The sequence below is a fragment of the Tachyglossus aculeatus genome, chromosome 4, assembly GCF_015852505.1.
Source record: "Tachyglossus aculeatus isolate mTacAcu1 chromosome 4, mTacAcu1.pri, whole genome shotgun sequence".
NCBI lineage: Eukaryota > Metazoa > Chordata > Mammalia > Monotremata > Tachyglossidae > Tachyglossus > Tachyglossus aculeatus.
Window position 1 is genome coordinate 38246835 of NC_052069.1, and position 12721 is coordinate 38259555.

General features: G+C 45.3%; 1 protein-coding gene across 1 annotated transcript in view; it reads right to left on the reverse strand.

The window, feature by feature from the left end:
- Nucleotides 1-837: 837 nt before the first annotated feature.
- BCL10 (BCL10 immune signaling adaptor) overlaps nt 838-12721 on the reverse strand; it is a 34075-nt gene continuing 22191 nt past the window's right edge. The window contains exon 3 of the mRNA XM_038745068.1: nt 838-5531. Within this exon, the coding sequence (XP_038600996.1) occupies nt 5167-5531 (365 nt within the window). The 3' untranslated portion in view covers nt 838-5166. The remainder of the gene's footprint in view (nt 5532-12721) is intronic.

Consider the following 12721-nt stretch of genomic DNA (forward strand, 5'->3'; position numbering starts at 1 on the left):
CGCGTCCAGCCTGAGTCCGGCTGGGGGGGGGAAGGGATGCGTGTGTAGGGCCCCGCCCGCCCTCCCATTCACACATTCATTCATTCATTCATTCATTCAATCGTATTTATTGAGCGCTTACTGTGTGCAAAGCACTGTACTAAGCGCTTGGGAAGTCCAAGTTGGCAACATCTAGAGACGGTCCCTACCTAACAGTGCACTCACAGTCTAGAAGGGGGAGACAGACAACAAAACACATGGGCACAGGTGTCAAAGCTGTCAGAATAAATAGAATTATAGCTATATGCACAGGATTAACAAAATTAGAGCCCGTTGTTGGGTAGGGTACCAGAAAATAAAAAAATGGAAGCCACGGGAGTGAATCAGTTCTTCAAGGAACAAGACAGCAAACGTGTTGGTTGTAGTGTGGATTCCAGATAATGATGATTATCACTCTATTTATTTATTTATTTTACTTGTACATATCTATCCTATTTATTTTATTTTGTTGGTATGTTTGGTTTTGTTCTCTGTCTCCCCCTTTTAGACTGTGAGCCCACTGTTGGGTAGGGACTGTCTCTATGTGTTGCCAATTTGTACTTCCCAAGCGCTTAGCACAGTGCTCTGCACATAGTAAGCGCTCAATAAATACGATTGATGATGATGATGATGATGATAATTCTGAGAGGTCCTCGGACTCTGTGTAAAAGTCATTCAAATGATGGTTAATTTCCCTGGGAGATATGTAGGAAGCTCTATTGCCTTGCTTCATGACGAAGCTTGCACAATTGACCACCTGCTGCTGCTTATGTCTAAAAGCGGGAAACTATAAAATGGATGCATTAAACAGAGTAAAAATCTTGGTGAAAATATTTATTTCAACAATTCCATGTCATGGAAATTTTTTTTTACAAACTGTAAAGCTTTCAAATTCTTAAGGAAGCACAGTCAAATCTCAGATTAATACAAGAGTGAAGCAATTTATTTTGCACAATATATAGCCTTCGTATGTACAGATACACAATTCTATACTTTATATACAAGTCGATCTTAGAATATCACCTATTCCAACTCACACCATAATGTGTTTTTTTAGGCAATTTCTCTCCTTACAGGTCCATCGTGACCTTATTGGTTTAAGTCTACCCATTCATCACAAACACAAATTGAGGAATACGTGAAATCGGAGGTGAAAAACAAAAGAACATCAGGATAACTTTAAGTGACTATAGTCAACGAAACATTTGTGGAGGGTTTCAACTATTTATTTTTTGCCTAAAGGCCTTGTAGAGTGGATGAACTATGCCAGAACAATACACAGGATCGTATATAATGATATCCTTCTTCCCAAATGTTCCAACATTTTGTTTTTTCCTGTGATGGAAATGCCCTGTCTAAAATTAAAGGATGAAGCTACCTGAATGTGACGGCTTTCAAAAGACTCTCTGCCATGAGATTAGAAAACACTCTAATTTTAGAGGTTGATCACAATGAAATCAACCATGTTATCTTATCCTTTTGCAAATGACCTGCTAGGGCTTGTTCTGAGTCTTGACAAACAGAATGGACTTCTACAAGAGCAACACTACAAATGGACCTAGATTTTCTTCAGGATTATGATGAAGTTGTTTGGGTAGTATACCAAAATTTCCATTTCCATTAGAACTTATTTTGAGAAGTACGATTTAAAAAAAAACCTCAAAAACTAAAGCATTTTATTAAAAATAAGATCTGTAAATGCATCCCAAACTCTTACCCCATCTAAAATGAACATAAAGTTGACAGTTCAATGTTAAAAATAATAGTATAATACGTAACTTAGGATACTTGAGAACTTTTCCAGTATTTTCTACAGAACAGATTTCAAAGGCGGCTATTTATTATCCAAAAAGCTTTTAAAGAGTACTTTCCATTAAACCTCAAGGTAATAAAAATAAAAAACATTAAAAAGCTCTCAAGCAGCATGTTTTTCCTTCAGTAGAAATGAAGGCTCCCTTGGGAAAATTGTATTACTATCTAAAATACTAGAGATTAGGAAAATCTTTAATACCTTTAATAAAAAATCAAGCGAGTTTGTGGTTTTGCATAGAGGTATTGTAGCTAAACTTTAATATCTACAAAGTTAAACAAAAGAAAAATCCATACTTAGTACTACCAGAAGGACTGAAATATCCAAGCGTGAAAAGCTAATCTCACAACCGTTGACCATTTTCTTTACTCTCTCTCTAGTTCCCAGATATATTAGCAAAATGTTGGACCTGATGACATTCAATACATATCCCTTCACCAAAAATCAATTTCTTAAGAAAAATTCGGCTTCCCGCAAGTATTCTGCTTGATTTTATAGGCCACCAACATGGAATCCGGGAAAAAAAAAAAATCCTAGAGTTCACTCGAAACTAGATGCAGTCCAGTAGCACACGAACGACATAGAACTACGCTGAATCCATCCCTGCCTCTTGTTTTTATGGGGAAAATACCCCAAGTGCAACATCTTTACTTTCCAGTTATTCTTTTGCATTCTCTAGTTAGTAGCAGCTGATTTGACAGGGGGAGGTAGGAAGACCATTAGGTTCGGCAGAGAAACAATCAGGAAAGGTCGCAAACCGGCGACCCTTTAGGGGCACCACTATCTATATTTATGCAGCTACTACATTCATTCGTTCAATCGTATATATTAAGCGCTTACTGTGTGCAGAACACTGTATTAAGCACTTGGGAAAGCACGATACAACAATAAACAGTGCTATTCCGTGCCCCCAACAAGCTTGCAGTCACCATCTAAATGTCTCAAATCTAAAGAGGTGGAAAATGGATGGAATTCCAAGTATTCCACTCTCAGGGGTAAAGGAGTGTGTTGGGTGGAGGTGCGGATGGGGGAAAATGATGACTTTGGAGAGTGAGATGGGTGGAGGAAAATTTCGACTTTGAGTGCTTGCCAAAACCCACTAGGTTCTTAAGATTGGCCGGCTTTAAGGTAAGGAGCATTTCTAAATTTCAGCAAACCCATGCCTGGCTGCCATCATCCCCCTTGCCTGAAAGTTTTTAGGTCATTTTCAGGATCTGCGGTTTAAAGATTTTGAAATCCCATATACAGTGGATTCAAATTGTGTTTGTCAACACCTGATTACAATACCATGATTAGATCAAAGTAACCACCTGATCGTGTAGTTTAAAGGGTCATTCATTCATATTTATTGAGCGCTTACTGTGTGCAGAGCACCGTACTAAGCGCTTGGGTCAATGTGGTACACTAACCTACAATTGAAGTCATCACTGACTATTCATTTCGGTTAAATATGGCTTTTGGTTCTCAGGACTCTATTACCATTTTAGTTGCCTCCCAATTGTTTAGGCCTCTGACAGCTCATAAGAAACAGGTTTTTGCTGAAAGAACTGCTTACCTTCATTCTCCCCCACCCACCCCCGCCCCAAAATATCAGAAAATTTGGCTTTATTCTGCACCATGACTATACAAGTCTGTCAACAAGAATCTACGTGTGAAATAAAGGTGATGGCAGATTACGTTTGTATTCTTGAATTTAGGTAAAATCGCCAAGTTGACAAAACATGTACTAAGATTGGGGGAAAATGGAACCTCATCTGATGGCACTTTAAACCAGCACATTTTTTTGGTGGAACAAAACTGCTCAATCTTCAGAACTGTATCTAGAAAGACACAATTCAAGCACCTGCACAATTTATAATATCAAGACGGGTTTTCTGGAGATTCACCCAAGCTTCTCGTGCTTGGGAGAGCACATTACTTCACAGTCGGTAGGCACGTTCCCTGCCCGCCAGGAGCTTACAGTCTAAGAGGAGGAGGCGGACATCAATATATAGGAATAAATTACGGATATCACAAGTGCTGAGGGACTAAGAGTGGGGTGAACAAAGGACGAGAATCCAAGTGCATGTATTCATCTACGTTTTGATGGAATTTTTTAAAAGCTGGATACCCTTTTGAAACAACCATAAAAACAATTCTAATCCATTTATACTTATGCTTCCAGAAAGAAATTCAATACCCTACACCAGGGCCTAGTCGCCAGGCCCATGACTGGGAAAATAACAGAAACTAGAAAGGATTTTTTTGGAGGCGCAGATTTGAGTTTTAAAAATGGGTTTCCCCTGGATACCAAACTTCTGAAAAAAACACAGCAGTAAAAAATTGGTTAAAATATGTACTCTTACCACTGACAGCAGTTTACCTTCAGCTCACATCACTTAAGCACAGACCCTTGTACTTTACTATTTCCCTTACCTGCAGTTTATTTTTGGGTCCGTCTCCCCCGTAGACCGCAAGCATCTTGTGGGCCAGGATTGCATCTACCGACTCTAGTATCCGGCGTTTTCCCAAGCCCTTAGTACAGTGCTCTGTACAAGGCACACAATAAACAGCACCGAGTGACTGATTAACCTAAGTATGTTATTTTGGGGCTCTCTGGAAGTCTTCAAAATAATAATGAACGGGGAAACGAAGAGCAAGACAAGATGAAGCAACACAACGGAATATGACCTACAAATGAGCCAGACTCCTCTACTGGCCTGAAAGGCGAAAGAAAGAATGGACTGCATTAGAGCAGTGTGCGAGGCACGAGAGGGTTGGACAAAATTGCAGAGGACACGGGCCGCACCATTACATACGTATAAAATAATAATAGTGGCATTTATTAAGCGCTTACTATGTGCAAAGCACCGTTCTAAGGGCTGGAAAAGCTGGAATTGCGATGACGTGTTATCATGAGGCTCACTCACTGGGATCCCGGGCAAGTAAGCACTTTCTGCTTGTGTCTGCTGTGATTGAGATCAAGTCCTACTTATTTCTCAGCCCGAGGGATCCGTACAACCTCCGAGTAACATCTATCACTCCTCGCCCCGCACTCTCCATTTCTTCCGCCGGCCTTCGGAATGGTTCCCGTGACACGGACCTCTCGGGCACGACTTGACCGGGACTGATGAATGGAGAAGACAAAAAACAGGTTATCTATTTGGCCCCGCAGGAGTGCGTAAAAATACCCCAGGAGCACTAGAAAGGTATTTCTTGAAAATGCGCTCCTGTCATTCGGGGAAAGAACCACAAACAAATACTGACTAATTACGTACGTATGCCTACGTGGGATTGTACACCAAAAGGACCTTTCACTTCCCTTTAAAATGAACGTAGTACTGGAAAGTGAAAAATGCTCAGCGCAGCAAGCCAGAACGCGACCTTAAGGGAAGGAAGAGATTGTCACTAGAATTTCCCGAAGATTCCTCGTCTTCTCTCTGCAGGTCTGCTGGGAGAGGCGGTGCTCCAGGTTCCCCAGGCCCGGGAAGAGTAGCTGAGGAAAAGACGGCGTTCTCTGTGCTTCCCTCCTCCACGATGGGCAAATTCAATGACGGGACAGTAGAAAAAAAAGTGGCAGTGCTGGACTCTCCTTCGGGATGATAAATTACAGTGGAGTCTCGGTCATTTACATTTACGGAGCTGTTCGATTCATCCGAGTGTGACCTGGAGAGATTATTTGTTGCTCCGTAGGGAGAAGACAAACAGCTGCTATAGTTCAAACCTGAAAACACAAACGGAGCAATTCAGTGCTACCCGTCACCAGCTTCACTAGCCAGTGTCACCTCAAAGCATCCCAGGCAATGCCAACCTCGTACCTGGGATTTCCTGCTCTGCTGCTGGCCACGATTAAATTCCCCAAGGTGAAATGTTTGAAGAGGAACCTTACAAGTAGCGAAGCCTGGTGGAGTCAGAGGAACTGGGTTCTAAGCCCGGCTCCGTTTCTTACTTGCTGCGTAACCCTGGGCAAGTTGGTTAACTTTTCTGTGCCTCGGTTTCCTCATCTGTACGATGGGGAAGAAATACCCCTTGGACTGTGGGCCACATGTGGGACGGGGACAGCGTCTGATCCGATTTTCTTCTATCTACCCCAGTCCATACTATAGTCCTTGGCATGGAGTAGATTCCTCTAAAAACTTAAGGAAGAATCATCATCTTAGAAGCCCTAGTGAGCAGACAGCTCACTAAAACTTAATTGGGAAAATAATACCGGCATCCTAAATGGCTTCCCAGTTGCTGTGGGATAACAGAAACAAGAAGTCCAATTCATGAACGGCTCCCCAACTCCACAGACTGCAAATCACCAAGGCCAAAGTCCTTAGGGCCCATTCCAAATTTTCTCTGCTCTGGGGGTGGAGGGAAACCCTCCCATTCTCAGATTTTTGACTTTAGCCCCGACTCCTGGCTTGACTCTCTTGGAAAATGAAAATTGGCCATTTCCCCTCTTCCAAAATGAGAGGATGCTTCAGATTCTTTTTTTTAAAAAAAAGATTTCAAAAGTCACGCCAGGGAGGGAGGGCAATAAGCAGGAGGGAGATGGGGCTGTATCAGGAAAGGGAAAACAGGTCCAGACCCTCAATTCTTCTCTCCCTCCTTCAGGATGGTGACTTCGACCCTGGGGAAAAGCCAAGATGGTCTAGGGTTACGAAAGAGTAGGAGAGCTGTATTTGGAGTCTCCCTTGCACCACTGTGATCTGCAGGACATGGTTTAGAGTCTTACCCCAGAAAAGAGGAAAACGATTCTTCATTCTGTGACCACTGGACACTTGATATTCTCCCCACCCCAACATCTTTACCTGTACACATCTTTAAATTATATATTATAAATTACTAGAGGGGGAGACAGACATTAATAGGTACATATCTTTATATATTATAAATTACATTTTCATATTATAGTCTCCCCCTCTAGACATTAATACATACATATTTTTAAATTATTTTAAATTACTTATTTATATTAATGCCCCCCACCCCAGACTGTAAGCTCATTACGAACAAGGAATGCGTCTGTTATATTGTTATACTGTTCTCTTCCAATTGCTTAGTACAGTGCTCGGTACATAGTAAGTGCTCAAATACAATCGATTGACTCAAAAATCAAATAGTCAAAACAAGGAGCGTATTTGCCAAATGGAAACAAATTCCTTCCCAAGCAGCATGAGGTGGGTTCTGATTTCAAAGTCTTGGAATACCATAATGCTCTGCAAAAATAGTCTCTGAATTTAAGATGCTCTCTCAAAAATCTGGTGCTTCACAATGGAAAAAGGGTTAAGGGCTCTATTCACTCCCCCAACCCCCGACTTCAACTTAAGGTTGCCATTTTTCTCATAATAATAATAATAATAACAATGGTATTTGCTAAGCACTTGCTATGCAAGAGGCACTGTACTAAGCACTGGGGAAGATACAAGATTATCAGGTTGGATTCAGCCCCTGTCCCACATGGGGCTCCCCATTTTACAGATGAGGTCACTGAGGCCCAGAGTAGTCCCCTTCTGTTCTCGATCTATGCTCACTCCCTTGGTGACCTCATTCGCTCCCACGGCTTCAACTATCATCTCTACGCTGATGACACCCAGATCTCCATCTCTGCCCCTGCTCTCTCCCCCTCCCTCCAGGCTTGCATCTCCTCCTGCCTTCAGGACATCTCCATCTGGATGCCTGCCCGCCACCTAAAACGCAACATGTCCAAGACTGAACTCCTTGTCTTCTCTCCCAAACCCTGCCCTCTCCCTGACTTTCCCATCACTGTTGACGGCACTACCATCCTTCCCGTCTCACAAGCCCGCAACCTTGGTGTCATCCTCGACTCCGCTCTTTCATTCACCCCTCACATCCGAGCCGTCACCAAAACCTGCCGGTCTCAGCTCCGCAACATTGCCAAGATCCGCCCTTTCCTCTCCATCCACACCGCTACCCTGCTCGTTCAAGCTCTCATCCTATCCCGTCTGGACTACTGCATCAGCCTCCTCTCTGATCTCCCATCCTCGTGTCTCTCCCCACTTCAATCCATACTTCATGCTGCTGCCCGGATTGTCTTTGTCCAGAAACGCTCTGGGCATGTTACTCCCCTCCTCAAAAATCTCCAGTGGCTACCAATCAATCTACGCATCAGGCAGAAACCACTCACCCTCAGCTTCAAGGCTGTCCATCACCTCACCCCCTCCTACCTCACCTCCCTTCTCTCCTTCTCCAGTCCAGCCTGCACCCTCCGCTCCTCTGCCGCTAACCTCCTCCCCATTAGGCCTCGTTCTCGCCTGTCCCACTGTCGACCCCCGGCCCCCGTCCTCCCCCTGGCCTGGAATGCCCTCCCTCCCCACATCTGCCAAGCTAGCTCTCTTCCTCCCTTCAAGGCCCTACTGAGAGCTCACCTCCTCCAGGAGGCCTTCCCAGACTGAGCCCCCTCCTTCCTCTCCCCCTCATCCCCCTCTCCATTCCCATCTTACCTCCTTCCCTTCCCCACAGCACCTGTATACATGTACATATGTGTGTACATGTTTATCACTCTATTTATTTATTTTACTTGTACATATCTATTCCATTTATTTTATTTTGTTAATATGTTTGGTTTTGTTCTCTGTCTCTCCCTTCGAGACTGTGAGCCCACTGTCGGGTAGGGACTGTCTCTATATGTTGCCAACTTGTACTTCCCAAGCGCTTAGTACAGTGCTCTGCACACAGTAAGCGCTCAATAAATACGATTGATTGATTGATTGATTGAAGTGATTTGGCAAGGTCACATGGCAGACAAGTGGCAACACCAGTGGACCCTTTCAGAGGGGCTTATTATTATGTTGATGATGCTACTTGTTGGGCGCTGACTCTGTGCCAAGCACCGTACTAAGTCCTGGGGCAGGTACCAGGTAACGAAGTCGGGCCCCGGGCCAGCTGGGGCTCTGACAGGCTAAGAAGCAGCGACTTCCAGAACCACAGGGAGGTGAGGCCGTCCAGAGCGGCATGGTGGCGGGGGAAGAGATGCCCCGACCTTTTGAATAGGAGAAGAGACGCTTTACAACTCGTTGGGCTCCCCCAGCCTGTCTCGGCTGAGGGACGGGTCAGAAGACCGCCTCTCCTCTCGGCCGATCAAGATGACGGGAGCAGGACCACCTGAGTTTCCCACAGGCTTTCTCCTCCCTTGCTTCACCGTACCCAAGCCCGCCTCCTGGCCTTACCCTGCTTTGCCCCTGCTCACCTTTAACCCCCTGTTCAACGCCTTCCCCACCCTCAAACCCTCCTCAAATCTAGCCTTCCCCCCTAGTTAGCACTTTTAATCCTTTCAACCACCTGTTGCACTGTGCGTGTAATTATTTCTATATGCATGCTTGATCGCCCTTTCGATTTTATCTGGACTCCTCCTCGCCTCCACCATTAGAGTGTAAGCTGCTTTTTTAGCCTGGAATGGGCCCTGGGCTTCTGTTGCTGTACTTTCCGAGCACTCGGTCGAGTGACACTGCATTCTGTAGGCACTCGATAGGCACCATTACTACCCTCGCCCCCCTCTCCATCCCCCCCATCTTACCTCCCTCCCTTCCCCACAGCACCTGTATATACGTTTGTACATATTTATTACTCTATTTATTTATTTATTTTACTTGTACGTATCTATTCTATTTATTTTATTTTGTTAGTATGTTTGGTTTTGTTCTCTGTCTCCCCCTTTTAGACTGTGAGCCCACTGTTGGGTAGGGACTGTCTCTATATGTTGCCAATTTGTACTTCCCAAGCGCTTAGTACAGTGCTCTGCACATAGTAAGCGCTCAATAAATACGATTGATGATGATGATGATGTTATTCGAGGAAAGGACAAAGGGAGAGGCAGAGAGTCAGCCGAAACATAAACAGTGTGCCTTAGTGGAAAGAGCCCAGGCTTGGGAGTCAGAGATCGTGGGTCCTAATCCTGGCTCTGCCAGTTATCAGCTTTGTGACTTTGGGCAAGTCACTTAACTTCTCCGTGCCTCAGTTACCTCATCTGTAAAATGGGGATGAAGACTGTGAACCCCACGTGGGGCAACCTGATGACCTTGTATCTACCCCAGCGCTTAGAACAGTGCTCGGCACATAGTAAGCGCTTAACGGATACCGCCAACATTATCGTAAGAGCCAGGAGAATACACAGAAAGAGAAGCTGAGGGGACAGGAGAAAGAAGGAAGCCAAAAAATACCTGCACCTGGAGATACTGTGAAGTATTCCTTTGTTGTTGCTTGTTTTCCACTGATAGGGTTCTAGCTTTTCTGTTTTTATTAAATCGCATTTGTTAAGCACTACGTTTCAAACACTGTTCTAAGCTCTGGGGTAGATACGAGTTCATCAGATGATGATCACAACTTCTCTGGGCCTCAGTTCCCTCATATGTAAAATGGGGATGAAGACTGTGAGCCCCCCGTGGGACAACCTGATCACCTGGTAACCCCCTAGCACTTAGAACAGTGCTTTGCACATAGTGAATGCTTAATAAATGCTATCATTATTATTATTATTATTTGATGGTATTTAAGCTTACTCTGTGTCAAGCACTGTTCTACGTGCTGGGGAAGATACAAGCTAGTCAGGTAGGACGTAACAAAGTCCCTGTCCCACCTGGGGCTCACGGTCCAAGAAAGAGGGAGAACAGGCAACGAAGCCACATTTTACAGTTGAGGAAACTGAGGCACAGAGAAGGGAAGTGACTTGCCCTAGTTCAGCCAGCAGGCAGGGCTGGGATTAGAACCCAGGACCAGGCGGCTCCTTCTCAAGGCCTTCCCATTAATTAGAGAATATAACCAAGTAAGGTATCCGCTTACCTCGTTTATTCTGTGGGCACCCCTGCTCCCCAAATTCAATCTGCTCACCCTCTAATTACCAAGGCGCTCGGTCCATAGTAAGTAGATGAATGTCATTATCACTACTACTACTACAAGTGAATGAGGTAAAGATTGTGGAAATGGATCACCAATCTCTCTGCTCCTTCCCCCTTTTAGGCACTGAGTCCCTCGAGACCAGGGAAGACATCTAATTTAGCCCCCATTGTACGTTTTTATGGAATTTGTTAAGCGTATACTATGTGCCAGGCACTGTACAAAGCACTGCGGGTAGGACTGTGAGCCCACTGTTGGGTAGGGACTGTCTCTATATGTTGCCAATTTGTACTTCCCAAGCGCTTAGTACAGTGCTCTGCACATAGTAAGCGCTCAATAAATACGATTGATGATGATACAAGCTAATTGGGTTGGACACAGTCCCTGTTCTACCAGGGACTCACATTTTAATCCCTATTTCACAGATAAGGGAACTGAGACCCAGATGAGTGAAGTGACTTGCCCAAGGTCACACAGCAGACATGTGGCAGACCCAGGATTAGAACCCAGGTCGTTCTGACTCCTAGGCTCAAGCTCTACTCACTAATGCTTCTCTTCACACACAATGACAGTCAGTAAATTCCATCGAATGAATACTTTGAAAAAACAAAACCTACACAAACTCAAGGCAATAGTTCCTTTGAGGCCTCGGCCCAGTGGAAAGAGCCCGGGCTTGGGAGTCAGAGGTCATGGGTTCGAATCCCTGCTCTGCCACTTGTCAGCTGTGGGACTTTAGGCAAGTCACAACTTCTCTGGGCCTCCGTTACCTCATCTGGAAAATGGGGATGAAGACTGTGAGTCCCACATGGGACAACCTGATCACCTTGTTTCCCCCCAGAGCTTAGAACAGTGCTTTGTGCATAGTAAGGGCTTAACAAATACCATCGTTATTATTTACATCTCTGCCCCTGCTCTCTCTCCCTCTCTCCAGGCTCGCATCTCCTCCTGCCTTCAGGACATCTCCATCTGGATGTCTGCCCGCCACCTAAAACTCAACATGTCCAAGACTGAACTCCTTGTCTTCCCTCCCAAACCCTGCCCTCTCCCTGACTTTCCCATCTCTGTTGACGGCACTACCATCCTTCCCGTCTCACAAGCCCGCAAACTTGGTGTCATCCTCGACTCCGCTCTCTCATTCACCCCTCACATCCAAGTTGTCACCAAAACCTGCCGGTCTCAGCTCCGCAACATTGCCAAGATCCGCCCTTTCCTCTCCATCCCAACCGCTACCCTGCTCGTTCAAGCTCTCATCCTATCCCGTCTGGACTACTGCACCAGCCTTCTCTCCGATCTCCCATCCTCGTGTCTCTCCCCACTTCAATCCACACTTCATGCTGCTGCCCGGATTGTCTTTGTCCAGAAACGCTCTGGGCATGTTACTCCCCCTCCTCAAAAATCTCCAGTGGCTACCAATCAATCTGCGCATCAGGCAGAAACTCCTCACCCTGGGCTTCAAGGCTGTCCATCCCCTCGCCCCCTCCTACCTCCCCTCCCTTCCCTCCTTCTCCAGCCCAGCCCGCACCCTCCGCTCCCCTGCTGCTAATCTCCTCACGGTGCCTCGTTCTCGCCTGTCCCACCGACGACCCCCGGCCCACGTCACCCCCCGGGCCTGGAATGCCCTCCCTCCGCACATCTGCCAAGTTAGCTCTCTTCCTCCCTTCAAGGCCCTACTGAGAGCTCACCTCCTCCAGGAGGCCTTCCCAGACTGAGCCCCCTCCTTCCTCGCCCCCTCCTTACCTCCTTCCCCTCCCCACAGCACCTGTATATATGTATATATGTTTGTATGTATTTATTACTCTATTTTATTTGTACATATTCATTCTATTTATTTTATTTTGTTAATATGTTTTGTTTTGTTGTCTGCCTCCCCCTTCTGACTGTGAGCCCGCTGTTGGGTAGGGACCATCTCTATATGTTGCCAACTTGTACTTCCCAAGCGCTTAGTACAGTGCTCTGCACACAGTAAGTGCTCAATAAATACGACTGAATGAATGAATGAATGAATTTATCTATCCAAGGTCACCCACTTTTGGGGGAAAACACTTTTTCCTACAATAATGGTTTTCAGTTTCCCTC